Source organism: Malus sylvestris, chromosome 9 (assembly GCF_916048215.2).
Source record: "Malus sylvestris chromosome 9, drMalSylv7.2, whole genome shotgun sequence".
Lineage (NCBI taxonomy): Eukaryota > Viridiplantae > Streptophyta > Magnoliopsida > Rosales > Rosaceae > Malus > Malus sylvestris.
In genome coordinates, this window is record NC_062268.1 from 14,760,917 (window position 1) to 14,778,862 (window position 17,946).

General features: G+C 38.5%; 1 protein-coding gene and 2 long non-coding RNA genes across 13 annotated transcripts; 1 reads left to right on the top strand and 2 right to left on the bottom strand.

Moving 5' to 3' along the window:
* The first annotated feature begins 835 nt into the window (after nt 1-835).
* LOC126581943 (GDSL lipase-like) lies at nt 836-2,692 on the top strand. The gene is made up of 5 exons (XM_050245892.1): nt 836-1,230; nt 1,349-1,470; nt 1,636-1,848; nt 1,974-2,229; nt 2,343-2,692. Exons 1-5 carry the CDS (start codon nt 969-971, stop codon nt 2,552-2,554), a joined length of 1,065 nt encoding a protein of 354 aa, XP_050101849.1. The 5' UTR covers nt 836-968; the 3' UTR covers nt 2,555-2,692.
* A 65-nt stretch (nt 2,693-2,757) lies between these two features.
* LOC126581945 (uncharacterized) lies at nt 2,758-16,111 on the bottom strand. Of its 11 annotated transcripts, none has more exons than XR_007609213.1 (12): nt 15,794-16,109; nt 15,565-15,669; nt 14,849-15,313; nt 6,602-6,767; nt 6,214-6,270; nt 6,013-6,089; nt 5,846-5,924; nt 5,596-5,764; nt 4,893-5,450; nt 3,879-3,963; nt 3,291-3,454; nt 2,758-2,985 (listed from the first exon to the last, which is right to left on the bottom strand). It is a non-coding gene; the product is annotated as an uncharacterized LOC126581945 (long non-coding RNA). The 11 variants fall into 11 exon arrangements; XR_007609210.1 differs by having other exon boundaries at nt 5,596-5,924; nt 14,849-14,977; nt 15,060-15,313; nt 15,794-16,108; XR_007609209.1 differs by having other exon boundaries at nt 5,596-5,742; nt 15,794-16,108.
* LOC126581949 (uncharacterized) lies at nt 8,819-13,863 on the bottom strand. Its single transcript, XR_007609221.1, has 2 exons — nt 13,787-13,863; nt 8,819-9,358 (listed from the first exon to the last, which is right to left on the bottom strand). It is a non-coding gene; the product is annotated as an uncharacterized LOC126581949 (long non-coding RNA).
* Nucleotides 16,112-17,946: the final 1,835 nt, after the last annotated feature.

Consider the following 17,946-nt stretch of genomic DNA (forward strand, 5'->3'; position numbering starts at 1 on the left):
ACGAACTCTTTAGATGCCAACATATATTTTTATTAACTTCTTGTTGAGAGTACAAATCCCACATTAAGAAAACGATAGATCTTGCATATGCTTATAAAAGGTGGGACTACTCTCCATTGCCAATTAACCTCAACTTTCTTCATGGTTTCAGAGTAGGTTGACCCAAGTGTGAAACTTAATGGTTACACGTACTCCATGTCACCCAATTTGTATTATCCATGTATTTGGTTTGAGAATTCGTCATGTGAGGGAGGCGTGTGAGGATGTGAAAGTTAGAGTCTCACATCGGAGAAGGAGAAACCTTGCCATTAATCATAAGTAAGTTGGCAATCGGTTTTATGGTGGAATCTCTTCTTCGTGGTATCTGAGCAAGTTGTCCTGTGTGTGAAGCTCACCAACTATACGTGCTTCACTTCATCCAATTTGTGTTGTTCACGTGTTAGACTTAAAAATTCACCACACGTGAGATGACGTGTTGAGAGCATCAATCCTACATCAGAAAAAAGAGGACCTTGCATGTACTTATAAAGAGTTTGGCAAGTCTCATATTACCAATTAATTTTATGATGAAAGATCAATTTTTTTTTCACTTCTAATATCATCCTTGAAATTATTGCTGCCATCACTAATTTTTCTTTTGTTGTACACATGATATTTGAGACAATAATTTTGTCTCTGAAACTATTTATGATCTAATTACATTGTAATAATTTTGACGAGTGTGGACAAGACATTAAAAAAATATGAAAACGTCTTATCCGTTAGATAATGAAGCCAAAAATCTTTCTAAATCTGTATAATTGCCAAAGCTTCTGTTCTCAGTTCTGTCATCTTGTTATTATTCAATCAACTTTCCTTGTCTACTTATCTCAGGGATTATTTCCACTTGCTAAAGATTTGATCCCTTGTCAATGATTTTCTATTAAATTGATAATAATTCAAAGTAAAACAGAAACACACATACTTCAATGGCAGCTTTGAGGCTAAGAATTTATATCCTGGTTTTCTGTGCTTGCCTAGTTATTCAGTGCAGCTGCTATGGCCATTCTGTGCTTCAGAAAAAGCATGCAGCCCTATTCATCTTTGGTGATTCACTTTATGATCCTGGAAATAATAACTACATAAACACCACCACTGATTTCCAGGCCAATTGGGTCCCATATGGTGAGACCTTCTTCAAGTATCCAACTGGCAGATTTTGCGATGGACGTTTAATCCCAGATTTTCTTGGTAAGAATCTTAATCGTGCTGTCAATAATTTTTGTTTAATTTTTTCGATACCCCTTCAAACACCTTTCCTGCTAACAATTATACCAGCATATTTAGTACATTTGCATTGATGTTGCAGCTCAGTATGCCAAGTTACCGATTATACCAGCATATTTACAACCTGGGTTGAACAACTATACTAATGGGGTGAACTTTGCTTCTGGTGGAGCTGGTGCTCTAGTTGAAAGTCATCAGGGACTTGTATGTGCTCTAGCTTATAAAATGTTTTCCATTATTATTAGGAGTTTTCGTTTTTCCAACGAAACAGAGGACTAGGCGATTATTGATTTTCCGTGTGCGAAAGAAATTCGGGCGGACATTTATCCATTTGGCATGACTTAATTTTGTTTTCCTCATTCTTTCCAGGTGATAGACCTTAAAACTCAAATAAGTCAATTCAGGAAGGTGGAGAAGCAGTTGAGGCACAAACTGGGTGATGCACAAGCCTACACGGTGCTCTCCAAAGCTGTTTACATAATTAGCATTGGAGGCAATGACTATTTGTCTCCATTAGCGTCCAATTTTAGCAATGAAGAATACGTTGGCTTGGTTATTGGCAACCTGACAATTTGGATCAAAGTAACATTTTTTTTCTATGCTTAGTTTCTTCTTTTTCCGATGATTTGCGACAGCTCGTGCCCTTTTCTATTGTTTATGAATTCAGAATAATATTTGGATGAATAACTTGGTATACATTTTGTCAGGAAATATACAAGAAAGGAGGAAGGAAATTTGGATTTTCAACCTTGCTGCCTCTCAGTGAAATACCGAGCCTGAGAGTACATAAACCAGGGGACACAAGCCCCTCAGCGGAAGAAGTTACACCACTAGTGAAACTACACAATAAAGCACTTGGAAAACTCCTCCTAAAGCTGAAGAGAGAGCTCCAAGGACTCAAATACTCAACCATTGATCTCCATACATACCTAAAACAAATTATAAATCGTCCATCAAAATATGGTATATCTAGCTACCTACTGTACCTTCTTTTAGCTTTAGCTTTAGTTTCTCTTATTTGTTTCCTTTTTTTCATAAGCTAATTAAGTTACGTCCTTTCTAATTTTGTTGTAAAGGCTTCGGTGAAGGAAAGACGGCATGTTGTGGCTCTGGTCCATACAGAGCAATTTATTCTTGTGGAGGGAAGAGAGGAGTGACTAAGTATCAGTTGTGTGACAATGTTACTGAATATGTATTTTTCGACTCTTTCCATCCAACCGAAAAGGTTTACCGGAAACTGTCCAAGTTATGGTGGAGGCATAACTTGAAGGAGCTATTTGAAGTTTAGACAAAACTAGCTAGTAATGCTTGCGCGTTGTTGCGGGATTACAAATTGCATGAATAATTATGTATCATTCTCTTCAAACAGTTTCTCTAATTATGAGTTTTATTAAGCAAGAAATAAGACTTTTTTCTTGTAACAGAATTAGCATTTTCAATGCATCAAAGCAAGTGGTAATTATTAAAATGAATATGTTAACACATAGCATAAAATCTAATAACCTAAATAATAGTATTTTAATTGACATCAACAATCAGAAACACAATAAAGTTGGGTGATTTAATGGTTACAAACCATGTAAATCACCTAAACATAGAGAAATAAAAAGTAGATAAAAATTAAGGATTGACTTGAGCTTGGAGTTCACAAAATGCTTTTAAGAGCAGTAAATGTTCTGTTGGATCGAGTTCCTTGTAATGAGATACTCTTCTCACAAACTGCATAAATAAAATTCTAACTTTCAACCACCCCTAATTTAAAATAATTAAGCTAAGCAAATAAACAGTAAGCACTGCACAATCACAGTAATAACAATTTTCTAATAGCATTACATTTATCAATTACTCTCCACAGGAATTTCAAAAATGGATAACTAAGCTGTAATTTAAGATCTTTGAAATTGCAATTTTATAACTCACTAAACCCAAATTACAAACTATGCAGTCAATCTCAATACCCTCCTTATTACACATCGAAAGTTAAAAAACAATATAGTTTCTTTGAGATTTGCAAGTGGAAGTACCTCATTGAAAGCCTTTAGGAAGCACTGCAGCACCTTTTGGAACCTTTGCCTCATTCTGGTCCGGAGTGCATAATGCACAAACAGTTTAAGCATTTCCCAGCACCACAGAGCATCATATTTCCTATTATTAATCCACAATGCCCCCTCCAGCTTTGAAATAGCAACTAGGCAAACAAACACAAATATACATTTATAAATTCAAACTCCCAAATAACTAAATGGAAGAAGTCACAAATTTATATTTTCAACTACCAGATAAAACATGGAGAATTCCTACGTCTAAAATAATTAAACAGTTGGTATTTGGCGGTGAAACTTAGAAACCAAAACTGCACTTAATGTCCTAGAGAGAACAAAATTGCAAGCAAAAGTTAGAATATTGAAACAATATCGTGATGGTCATGAAATAAGTTTATCGTTTGCTAATATTGATTATTAGGTTCCAAGTTTGTCTCAATTTATCATTTTCGATTAAGCTGAAAGTCTAAACATTTTGGTACTTACCAAGTAAAAAGCAATTAATTATTTGATGCTACTTACACAACCTATTGGCATATATAGGCTTTGATTAAAAGGTTAAGTATTTACCAAAAGATTCCAGCTGCAAAATGCATGGACGATCTAAAAAGTGTTTGATAAATCCGGAATTTGATTCTTTCTCTTCCTCCGTTTCCTTGCACCCCAAGAAAAGAAAAGCAATTTAGTGCCAAACTTTAAAAAGAACCTGAAAAATCCAGAGCAAGCATTAAAGAAAGTTAACAGTGTAGGACATAAATGTTTGCCTAAATAAAAAAGAAAAGATGTTTCCTAGCTATACTTCAAAGTATTCCAAAAAAAGGAAAGATGTTTCCTAGCTATATTTTAAGCAAGCTCACATACACAGAACATATCAATTCTACCACGCACATAAGTAAAACAAAAGCATCAGAGCCAATAATAACACGGAATAGAAAACCCATTAACCAATTTATTAACATATTTTTATGTGGATCGCTACCCCTGTATTCTTAATTTATCAAATTGATTAAAATTACTAATTCTCTTATATCTGACAACACCCCTCCCACTCCAGAATGATAAAAATAAAAAAAAATAAAAAATAAAAATCTCAATTTCTTATCTCCCAAAAAAAAAAAAGCACATCATTTCCATTTCAGCTCTTAAAACTGAAAGAAAATATCAGGGTTCTTTACCCAAATCCACCAATTTGAACAGTATAATATCGAACCGTTCATTGTTGCTATTTATACTATAGTATCAGGGTTTTTTGTCATTAATATCGATAAAACTCAATTGCAACCTCTCAAATCATTCATTGTGCATATTGATGTCATTTTAATATCGAACATTTTAGGAATCTAAGCTCATCAAAGCGTATTTCTAACAAAATATATATACCAAAGCGACACTTAATTTCACATGATACAACCAAAAAGGGTAAAAGTACAACAATGAAGCAACTTTTCATTCCCAATGGCCAATTTTATAGGATTCAAGCCATACATGGGAATCAAGAGTATTGAAGCTGTCCGGCATAAAACATAGTTGTTGATTGATGGAAATGGCCAAAATATAAGATAGATAAGAAGAAAGTCCACTCACTTTTTGAAAGTGACTTTCTGCAGTAAAACTTAATCAGCTTAAGGAACAATATTCATAAGCAGGAAAAGTCATTAACTTTGGAAAGATTGTTCCCTCTTGAAGATACAGCCGATCATTCGTGCACTCACAAATTCAGCCACCATTGCAATCATGTACCACACCTTTCCTGAAAGATCTCTCCTCCATTTCCAAACGGTTAAAAAATGTATAATTGTACTTATCATGAAAGGCCAAGGAGATTACAATGATTATAGTATGGTGTAAGCAAACCCGATATACTACAACTGATGCATACAATCCAATTAAAATGTTCATGAAAACTGACAACACGATACTTGAAACAACCACAATTAGCCACAAAAGGATTGTCAAACCAGCAATAAGGATGCAAGCTATTTCAAGAAATGGACCTTCTCGAGTAATCAGATCATGAATCAGTCGATACCAGCCCTTAAGTAGCATATAGTGACTCTTTACAACAACAATTATAGTGTAAACAGAATCTCCACAATCAGCCCCAACACGCCAACTATATTACATCCCAGAATGTGAATCAACCTGCAATATGTCCCCGAAAAGAATTGAGTTCAGAATAAAACCGCTCTTGTAGGCAGTGTTATTTCAAATGTTTATATTTGGCTACTGCTACATCATTTGATGACAGAAGCAAAACAATTAGAGTCACTAATTACAACACGATTACCTTATGGTTCGATTCAAATGTTTATACTTGGTAAAATCAATCATGAATGACTGCTCGTATGTATCTAAGATCACCAATTAAGCAGAATTACTCAGGACTGACAATATAGGCACCCAAGCATCCCATGACACACTATGACTGAATAACCTGCACAAATATCCCAATAAACCTGCAGATTCGTAGAAATAATAGAAGAGCATTTGATGTTGAATGTCAAAAATACATAAAGAAAGCTGGTGGACGGATATACATTTCCGAAGAGATTGATATTGCGATCAGATGGGGATCCATAGAATTCAAGCCATACGTGGGAATCAAGAGGATTGAAGCTGTCAGGCATAAAACATAGTTCCTGATTAATAGAAATGGAAGTGTATACAAAATATAAGATGGAAAATAAGAAGAAAGTATACTCACTTTCTGAAAACTGACTTTGAAGGCAAGGACACAACCTGTACATACTTCTTCATTGAACCCAACCCTTCAACAGAAAGCTAATAAAGGAAAACAGCAGTCTTGTTAATTTCCTCATCGCTTGGACCAAGCATAATATTCTTTTCATTAAATTTAAATAGCAAAATGTCAAATTCATAGATGTCACCTCGAGGCCAATGTTACCTTGAGTACAGAGAGCAAAAGCCCCAAAATCTGAAGGAAAACAAAAGTCTCTCAAGTCTAAAAACAAAACCAAATAATTCGAGGTTAGAAACAAACCCCCAAAATTACAAAAACGAAATTTGAACACAAAACCTATTTTTAAATCCAAATTTACAGGTCTAAACACATAATATTTACTCCGGCGAAGAACTCACAGAAAACAATACCTTTTATGGGCTAAGTTTTGTTTTTTCGAATCGACACCAGATTCACTATTTTCAGCAAGAGGACGTTATGGTTTGTAGTTTCAGAGTGAAAGTAATGAAGAAACAATCGTTTTCAGCAAGAAAGTGAAAGAGAGAAGTCGAGGTATGAGAGCGAGAGAACAGTGAGAGAGAGAGAGACGAACCTTCTTGCATGCTTGAAAGAGAGCTCGGCTTTTTAATCCATCTTTCCTTCCCGATGAGCAACACGTGTATAGCAGTCGGGAACCAAATGCAATAGCCTGACTTTTCCATTGTATTCACTCAGCGATGAAAGACACGTAGAACCAAAAGGGCAAAACGGTCATATTACTGTAGAAAAGCAACATTAAAACGAAGATGACGAAAAAAATTGAGGGGCATTTTCACCACTCCACTACCAACGAACAGTAACCAGGAGTTTGGGTTTTAGTATATATAAATATGGCTTGATATATATTTTTAGTTTTTCTGAATTTTAATTCTTGTCAACAAAAGAAGGGGAGAATAAATTCTAATGAATAGCAGACTTGGTTCAGCCAATAAGAGTTAACTCTTCATTCAAATAAATCAGAGTGTGTTTTGCTTGTATCAAATATTCTTGTTTCTTTCGTTCATTTGTCTAAGTGAAATTTAGAGAGGTGCGATATAGTTTGTAAACTTATCAGCAACATTATTTGGTATTAGTTTGTAAACTGAATACTAACATTGAGGGATTTTGAGTTGTGAAGGGGAGGGAAGGGTCATAGATTGTGGTTTATGTCATAATGTTACTGAATATGTCTTCTTTGACTCTGGCCGTACAATATCTTCTTTGTTTATTCCTTACAATCTCAAAGCCCTATCTGAAACTAATTTTTCTTTGCTAACACAATAGACCAGCCATCAGCATCTCCAAGAGTTATTTTAAAACTTAGCTGGTTCTTTTTTCTTTTCTTTTTTTTTGAACAAAAAATATTATTTACACTAAGGAGTTGGTGAAGTGGGCTAAGTCTCACAATGAGCTAGCAATAATGTGGTTTAAATTCATCTTTAGCAAGAACTCAACCAAAAACATCTCACTTACAAGTGAAAATGAATACCACTATATCGTAGTACTAAGTGGCAAAATTTAGTTGGTTTAGCTAGTGAGTAGTGTCAAAGAATTAGTTTATTTATCTAGCTAATTTAACTTTTTTGTCAAAATAAATAAATTTCATTAATTAAATAGGCTAGTACAAGAAAAAAAAAAAAAAAAAAAAAAAAAAGAAAAAAAACCTAAAAAGCATTCCAAAGCAACCAAGTACAAGAAAAACTACAACAATTTAAATACAATAAAAAGTAAGGCTGGTTTAGTATGGGATACCGAATTGAAACCCTTGTTCTGATTCCCAAACCGAGGTTTTCGAGAATCCCGAAATATTTTCGGGACAAATCGGGAATCCCGAAATAGTTTTGGGCTTTTGGACTAAAACTTGACATATTGGGCTTTTGGGCTAAAATATAACCTTGTTGGTGATGGATGTACATATCAAAAGAGAAAGAAAAAAGAACAAGGCTTGGAAGTGCCCAAGGACTAGATGGTGGAATCTAAAAGGAGAAAAACAAGTCATTTTCAAAGAAAAAGTAATCACCCAGTGTGTGTGGGATAGAGAGGGGGAAGCTAGCCAAAGATGGGATTCCATGGCTAGTTGTATCCAAAAAGTAGCAAAAGAGGTATTAGGAGAGTCCAAGGGCTTTGCTCCACATCAAAAGGAATCTTGGTGGTGGAATGAGGAGGTACAAACAAAGGTGAAGGCTAAAAAGGAATGTTGTAAAGCCTTATACAAGGATAGGACCGATGAAAATGGTGAAAGGTATAGAAGAGCGAAGCAAGAGGCGAAGAAAGCTGTGAAAGAAGCTAAGTTAGCGGCTTATGACGATATGTATAAGTGACTAGATACCAAAGAAGGAGAGTTGGATATCTATAAACTAGCTAGAGCAAGGGAAAAGAAGACAAGGGACCTAAACCAAGTGAGGTGCATCAAGGATGAGGATGGAAATGTTCTTGCTACAGAGAACACGGTCAAAGACAGATGGAGAGGTTATTTTCATAATCTTTTCAATGAAGGACATGAAAGGAATACTTCTTTAGGGGAGTTGAGTAACTCAGAAGAGGGTAGAAACTCCTCATTTTATCGTCGAATCAGGAAGGAAGAAGTGCTTGTAGCTTTGAAGAAGATGAAGCATAGAAAAGCAGTGGGCCCAGACGATATACCGATCGAAGTGTGGAAAGTCTTGGGAGAGACAGGTATAGCATGGCTCACTGACCTTTTCAATAGGATTTTGAAAACGAAAAAGATGCCAAATGAGTGGCGAAAGAGCACTTTGGTGCCTATCTACAAGAATAAGGGCGACGTACAAAACTGCATGAACTATAGGGGTATTAAGCTAATGAGTCATACAATGAAGCTCTGGGAGAGAGTCATTGAGCATAGATTGAGGCAAGAGACACGGGTTTCGGACAACCAATTCGGGTTCATGCCAGGGCGCTCAACCATGGAGGCAATCTATCTCTTACGAAGATTGATGGAAAGATAAAGAGATGGGAAAAAGGATTTACACATAATCTTTATAGATTTGGAAAAAGCGTATGATAGGGTCCCAAAAGACATTCTTTGGAGGATTTTAGAGAAGAAAGGAGTACGAGTAGCATATATATCCAAGCTATAAAGGATATGTATGAAGGAGTAAAGACTGCCGTAAGAACTCATGAAGGACAAACTGAAAGCTTCCCCATAACTGTAGGATTACATCAAGGCTCATCCTTAAGTCCTTACCTTTTTACGTTGGTAATGGATGAGTTAACAAGACATATTCAAGATGATATTCCTTGGTGTATGCTTTTCGCAGACGATATAGTGTTGATAGATGAAACTTAGGAAGGGGTAAATGCGAAGCTTAACCTTTAGAGAGAAGTGTTGGAATCTAAAGGTTTTCGCCTAAGCCGATCAAAGACAGAATATATGGAGTGCAAGTTCAGTGCAAATGGAGGCCAAAATGAGTTAGGGGTGAGGATCGGAGATCAGGAAATACCAAAGAGCGACCGTTTTCGCTACCTAGGATCTATCTTGCAAAAGAACGGAGAATTAGATGGAGATCTCAACCATAGAATACAAGCTGGATAGATGAAGTGGAAGAGTGCATCCGGCGTGTTGTGTGACCGCCGTATGCCACTGAAGCTTAAGGGAAAATTTTATAGGACAGCAATAAGGCCGGCGATGTTGTATGGCACATAATGTTGGGCGATGAAGCATCAACAAGTACACAAAATGGGTGTAGCGGAGATGAGGATGCTTCGTTGGATGTGTGGGCACACGAGAAAGGATAAGATTAGGAATGAGGATATCCGAGGTAAAGTAGGAGTAGCCGAAATTGTAGGAAAGCTGAGAGAAAATCGGTTACGGTGGTTTGGACATGTGCAAAGAAGGCCTACTGATGCTCCGGTTAAAAGATGCGACTACGGGACAGAGGTTCAGGGTCGAATGGGTAGAGGAAGACCTAGGAAAACTTTGGAAGAGACTCTAAGAAAAGACTTGGAGTACTTAGATCTAACAGAGGACATGACACAGGACCGAGCACAATGGCGTTCTAAGATTCATATAGCCGACCCCACTCAGTGACTTAGATTTTTCAAGTCTCCAACTTAGAAGTTTTCCTCACTCGGGAAATTAAAGGAACACTACCTCAACCTCAATGCTCCACTCACAAAGCTTCAACATACAAGCCTCAACAAAAGAAAAATTCAAAGAACTTAGTGAAGAAGGCTTTGGTGTTTTTAACACAATACGTTGAAATGAAGCAAAGCTTATTTATTGATATATCCGATAAGTTACAACTATGTACATATACATGAGTCAAAATAAACAAACAAGAGGGAGCCTTCACAAAGATTGCTTAGGAGAAGTCTCAGCAATCGGTAGAGCCCCAGAAAGAGAAGGCACCGGAGGGGGATCATTCGGAGCCTCAGTACTGGACAAAACCCTAGAAGGAGGAGGCATCGAAGGTTGATCATTTGGAACTTCATTACGCGGTACAGCCCCAGAAGACGAAGGCAATAAATGCCCTTGGAACAAACCCACAAACCTCTGATGATCAAGTAAAATCTGACCATCAGATTCCTTCATCTAGTCAAGCTTCCTCTTCATGTTTGTAGCATAGTCATGTGCGAGCCGGTGCAACTGTTTATTCTCATGCTTGAGCCCTCTAATCTCTTGTTTGAGACTCATCACTTCAGCCGCCAATGATTCAACTTGGCGGGTTCGAGCAAATAGGCGTTGGGCCATATTAGACACAGAACCTGCACACTGAACACTGAGAGCCAGAGAATCCTTTACAGCCAACTCATCAGACCGTTTGGAAAGTAGTCTGTTATCTTTAGAAGTGAGAAGGTTCCTGGCCACTATCGCAGCGGTCATATCATTCTTCATCACGAAATCCCCAACGGTAAGAGGACCAATAAGAGATAAGAAGGATGGGCGCCATATGTTGTCTGGAGAAGGCGTGGCTGCCTCCTCAACAAGGTTCAAGTCAAAACGACGGTCGGAGGGGCCAGACATTTTCAAAGGTGTTGAAGAGAGAAGAGGTCGGACAAATCAAGATCTTAGAAGTGCAATGGTGGAAATTCAAGTGTGCTTTGGAACTTAATGCCAGCCTCTATAAAAACCTGCACTCGACGGAGCTTCAGAAATCGAAGAGGCGCCTGCTCAGAAATCGAAGAGGTGTTTGCTTTCTCAAAAGTTGGGCTGCTTAGAGACCACGAGGGTCGATCTCAGAAATCGAAGAGGCGTTTGCTTTCTCAAAAGCTGGGCTGCTCAGAGACCACGAGGGTCGATCTCAGAAATCGAAGAGGAGTTTGCTTTCTCAAAAGCTGGACTGCTCAAAGACCACGAAGGCCAATCTCAGAAATGAAAAAGGCGCTTGCTTTCTCAAAAGATGGGCTGCTCAGAGACCACGAGGGCCAAACTCAGAAATCGAAGAGGCACCTGCTTTTTCAGCCTTGTCAGCACCTGTCACATGCACACTCACCTTTGCGGAAATTAAGGGCATTTTGTCGAAGATTTCTGGTGAAGTAGAAAGCACGTGAATCTTATTATTCAATCACCCACTTTCCACACGCACCATCAGCTCATGGGTACCACAGATAACTTTGTCAAAGATCTTTGACAAAGTTTAGACACGTAAAGCTTGCAGTTCCCACTACATCGCTATGACCAAGAAGGGTAAAAGAATAGCAAAGAAACAGCACTAACAAAGTTTAGACACAAATTTTGAAGGTCTAGCTACCATATTATTACCCATAAGGGTAAAGGAACAGCACCACTGCTGGATAATTGGAAAGTCCCTGTGTGTCAACCTCTGTGCTCTGTGGCAAGGTAGACTAGAAAACATGCCCAACCTTTACTCACATTCGAGAAAACACTCCCAACAAGATTGCTTGCTCCAAAATCGAAGAGGCACCGTCCTCCGAATCTCGGGAGCCAGACTCCCAACATGATTACTTTCTAAAAAATCGAAGAGACGCCGCTCTCCGAATCTCGAGAGCCAGACTCCCAGCAGGATTGCTTTCTCAAAAATCGAAGAGGCACCGTTCTCCGAATCTCGAGAGCCAGATCCCCGACAGGATTGCTTATTCGAAAACTGAAGAGGCACCGCTTTCTCAACTTCGAGAGCCAGATCTCCTTGGATAAAGCTTGTCTGTAATCTTCACACGCAACATCAGCTTTCCAGATACCACAGACCATTTTTTTCAAAGTGCTCTGACAGAGTTAAAACACGTGAAGCTGACAGCTCCCACTACCGTGCTATGACCAAGCAGGGTAAAGGAATAACATTACTACTTGTTGTTAGGGAAACACCTATATATGTCGACCTCCATCCTCAACGGACAGGCAGACCTGTAAAAATGCTTAACCCTTCCTCATATCTGAGAGGGCACTCCCAACGAAGCCTCTCGAAATACTCAGCTTTCTTTCCTCCCGATAATACCTCTGCAAACAAGCTACACCAGAGCAAGAATATCTCATATCATTAAGGTTAAAAGCAAGAGTATCCCATATCATGCTTTTCCCCTATCTTTTCCCTTGGCCATGTTCTTACCTGCAAGACAAGGAGAAAGAGAGTAATCAGTCAGCACTTGGAATCAAGCCTCCAGTCAGGAACCGACTGCCTGGAACCCCTTACCTGATTACTTACCTGGCATTGCTCTCGAGTACTCATCTTCAACATCTTATGCTTCCAGAGAAGATACCACATCTGCCTGAGGAACAGATAGGGAAAGTGAGAAGGATACAAGGAAGCATGTGGAGACAAGCGTAACAGAACACGTGCCGATACATCCACTACTTTGTCAACAGCAAAAGTATCCCATATCAACAGGGTCGAACGTACTCTATATTTGATGGACTTGTTTTGACCCTCAAATTCTTCATTCAGCCTTATACTCTGGAGGAAACTAGAAAACCCTCCAGCCCAGTTCAAGAATAAGCCTGTGGAAAGTTACTTCTTCAAAAGCAAAAGTATCTCATATCATCTCTTCTCCTTTTTCTTCTCTTTATCCTTCATGCTGCCTGCAAGATAGGGAGAATGAGAACAATCAGTCGGAACTCGAAATCAAACTTCTGATATGGGACTGATTGCTTACCTTGTCTGTCACCTCTTTCAGCAGATCCCCTAGCTCGGCGACTTGAGGGACTCCTACTTCATGGTTTGTATCACGTTTGACCAAGCCTGAAACTACAAGTAAGCTTCAAGCGAAATTGATACATTACCTTGTGCATCTCCACCAGTTAAAGATACCACCCCTAGATGGAGGAAGAGTACTTCCAGAGAAGATGTCACATCTACCTATGAGACAGATAAGGCAAGTGAAGACGATACCACACTTCGGTACTTAGAAGTTTCGTGATTACGAGATCATTCTCCCACAATATTTCCTAATGTCATTTGTACTAAATCATTTACCTGTACTCACTAAAGGAGAGCTTGAACCTATGTACTTGTGTAAACCCTTCACAATTAATGAGAACTCTACTCCATGGAATCTGGGTGAACCACGTACATCTTGTGTTTGCTTTCCTGTCTCTATCCATTTACATACTTATCCACACTAATGACCGGAGCAATCTAGCGAAGACCACAAACTTAATACTTTATGTTGTACCAAAGTCCTCACTGATTTTGTGCATCAACAATCCTTAAGTCCTTACCTTTTTGCGTTGGTAATGGATGAGTCAACATGACATATTCAAGATGATATTCCTTGGTGTATGCTTTTCGCAAACGATATAGTGTTGATAGATGAAACTCAGGAAGGGGTAAATGCGAAGCTTAACCTTTGGAGAGAAGTGTTGGAATCTAAAGGTCTTCGCCTAAGCCGATCAAAGACAGAATATATGGAGTGCAAGTTCAGTGCAAATAGAGGCCACAATGAGTTAGGTGAGAGGATCGGAGATCAGGAAATACCAAAGAGCGACCGTTTTCGCTACCTAGGATCTATCTTGCAAAAGAATGGAGAATTAGATGGAGATCTCAACCATAGAATACAAGCTGGATGGATGAAGTGGAAGAGTGCATCTGGCGTGTTGTGTGACCGTCGTAGGCCACTAAAGTCGGTGAAGCATCAACACATACACAAAATGGGTGTAACGGAGATGATGATGCTTCGTTGGATGTGTGGGCACACGAGAAAGGATAAGATTAGGAATATGGATATCCGAGGTAAAGTAGGAGTAGCCGAAATTGAAGGAAAGATGAGAGAAAATCGGTTACGGTGGTTTGGACATGCGCAAAGAAGGCCTACTGACGCTCCGGTTCGAAGATGTGACTACGGGATAGAGGTTCAGGGCCGAAGGGGTAGAGGAAGACCTAGGAAAACTTTGGAAGAGACCCTAAGAAAAGACTTAGAGTACTTGGATCTAACGGAGGACATGACACAAAACCGAGCGCAATGGCGTTCTAGGATTCATATAGCCGACCCCACTTAGTGGGAAAAGGCTTTGTTGTTGTTGTTGATTATAAAGCCTCAACCTTCCATGTTTCCCCATGAACCAAAAGTTCTCTGCAAGAATGGGAATCCATGTCTTGAGGACAAAAAGTGACTCACAATATAGGGTGGAAGACTAAAAATGGTCTGGAAACCAACTTGGATGAAGAACAACTTCAAAAAAAATTTGAGATTACTAAAAATGTTAAATGTCGTGAGGAAAATCTGTTCTCCACTTATTATAGCTTACTGCGTATACTACTGTGCAATTCAAAAAAAACAAAACCCCAAGAAAGGGCATTCCATTCACCCACACAGAGATGGCATTACCAAATGTAAACCATATCTATCAGAAAACTCCAGTTATAAAGCATTACGATGATGCTTAGACCAAATATGCTGATATACTTACATATTGAGAAGAGAATAACTTTAAACGTAACATAGTTGGCAATATAACAATTTCCTGACCAAAGGTTTTCTTTGGAGAACTTTTAAGAACCTCAATAGCACTTGTACGAAATGTTAACCAATGCCCACCCTAACAAAGAAGTTATGACAAGTAATCAAATCATGAATGCATTTAACAAAAGAAAAATGAAACAAAATAAAACAACACTTACCTGAGTAGACCCCTGCCTTGCAATGTTCTAGGTGTCATGGTTAAGTTGACTTGAGCACCTTGCCTTACAAGTATTACAGGGATCTCCAAGCTGCAAACCATCCTCTGCTGCTGGTGATGCATCAGATATCTCATCCACCAACGCAAAGGGTACGCTCACAATCACATCCACATCCATGGCATTGGTAGAACCAGTATGAACATTGGTTGAGGATGCAGAAGCAACCATGTTGACAACTGATGCGCTTTGGCCATCTGACATCCATCATCACAGAAACATTAGACAAAAATGCAGGTGTCACATATCTTGATAGATACACAGTAAAATATATATTTAGCTCCTATCTGAAAAGGCCAATAAATCTCAGAATTCTCACAGTGCACAGCCACTCACTACTCAGTACTCACACAACCAATACATATCAAAACACGAAACAGATTAAACCGTAGAAAATGTAACTTTCCTACCAAAACGATAATATGCATGCCGGGTTTCAAAAACCTACCAGAATCTTTGAGTGATGATTGTTTCGGAGTAAGCCTTGCCGAATGCAGAACTTCTATATTTCGGTTCAATTTCTCGGTAATCTCTTCGTGATCATTTCGCAATTCTGAAATTACAAGCAAGACCACACAGAAATAACAAATACCAACATCAGAACCGCCATTAGAAGCAATAAACAAAGCTCCCCAATTTATTGCGAAATTTGACAAACAGTAATCTAGAATTCGAACCCTAAATTAATTCCAAAATTCACTTGATTTGGGGGAGAATCGGTGCACTGGAATCTGGATGAAGAAGTCGAGAGAGAGAGATCAGAGAGGTAAGCGGCGCCGGTGGCCGTGGCTCTGCCTCTGTGCCGTGAAGGAAGGCCCCTCCACAGTGAGGGTCTGAGGGATGAGATGAGGTCGAGAAAGAGAGTGAGTGACTGAGTGAGGGTGAGGTCGAGGAGGGTTAGATGAGGTCGAGAGAGAGAGTGACTGAGTGAGGCTGTGACTGTGAGGGTGAGGTGAGGTCAAGAGAGAGTGACTGAGTCTGACTGTATGAGTGGAGGTTTATTTGGATTTAACGGTAATCAAACCAGACGGTTTACAATTCCAAATATATATTTAAAAATAAATAATATATATATTTATTTATTTCGGTTCGGTTTAAATGTGAGACCGATTTTCCTACCGAAATTTCAAGATTGGTTTGGTATTGGGTATTGAAATTTTCAGGATTTTCAGTTTGGGATTTTTTCGGTTCGATTTCAGAATTTTTCGGTTCGGTTTGGAATTTTGGGTTTTTTTTTTCCACCCCTAATAAAAAGACCCAAAAGTAGCCAGACCACTACAAGGAAAACCTAGATATGAAAGATCGTTGGCTCCACCAAACAGTTGCACCCCCATCAAAAAGACTAGATGAACCCACAAAATGACTAGATGAACCGGAAATTGGGGTGAATGAGTCACCCACGCAAAAAACGCTACTATGATCCTACTAAATAATAGTGCTAATAACATTTTAACACCACCCAATGCCAAAGTGTGCCCAAGTTGAGTAGTAGAGGTTGATAGTTGAAAACTCGCAATGGAAGCAACATCTGAGTAAGAGAGCAGCATGAAAGCTCAAATATGAGATAAGCTAAAAAAAAATTGAGACAAAAGCTCGGTCTGAGCAATGCATTAGCTCGGGAATCCCAAAACGAACTTATTTTTATTTATTTTTTATTTATAAGTTAGGGTTAATTTCACCCGTTGGATTGCTCTAGAATATCTGGCTTGTCCGTTTTTGTCGTCTCATCTCTGCCTTCCAGCCCTACTCACTCTTTGTCATTTCATTTTGCCTTTATCATCTCTGCCTTCACTTAGAGTCTCAGACTCTCTCCTTCTCCTTTTCTCAAATTTGAAGCTCAGCAACCACTCACCCATCCACCCTCTCACAATCTCACTCCAACGAACTATCTCCACTACGGCCCTCACCATACCTCACAGCTTCATCCTCCTCACGACCACATCATCTTCAAATCTCCATCATCCTTCCATCACACACAATCACACAGCCAACACACATTCTCTCTCCTGTTTCTCTCTCTTGTGTGATTCTCATTCTAAGACCGTCTGCAATTCTCTCCAATAATTCTCTGTGTGTAGGGGTTTCGAATTGGGGGCTCGGGTTAGGATGAGGATGTGGGTTTGATTATATTTTCATTATGTCTCTCTCTCTCTCTGTCGACCTTCAATCTTCACTAATTCACTGTCGCTCTATCTTTGATTTTAATTTAGGGTATTAATGCAAGTTCGGATGATTTCAATTTCAATCTGGATGATTTGAATTTTGATGCAGGTCCAGTTCTGGGAAATCCTGAAATTCCGAAAACATTTTAGAATTCCGAAATTCGGGAATACTGGAATTTCGGTTTAGGATCGGTTGTCGAATTCCGGTCCCAAAAATGATCAGCTCGGAATTCATTATGTCGTTTTCGGTTTGGTATCTCATATGAACCAACTCTAATTTTAACAAATTAACCTCACAAAAAAACCAACGCACCTTTTAGGAGAGAGAAAGTGAGTTTTAATAGTTTGTTAATATTTTGTTTTTGTCATTTTCTCTCTCCCCTTTTTAAATTTAAAGAGTAACTCTTTATTTTGTTAAGTTAGATTGTCTTCATAAAGATTAATAAATAATCAATTGAGACATTCAAATGATTGCAAGTAACAGAAAAATGCATATACATATACTAAGTATTCATTCATGCAACTTAAACATATTATTGTCATTCAAGTTATGGTGTAATTCCAATCTCATCAACCAAAACACATATTCATGGAATATAAAACAACGCTTTAATAGATTCATGCAAGTCTACTTTAATGCTCAAAACTTTCTAACCATGAACAATATG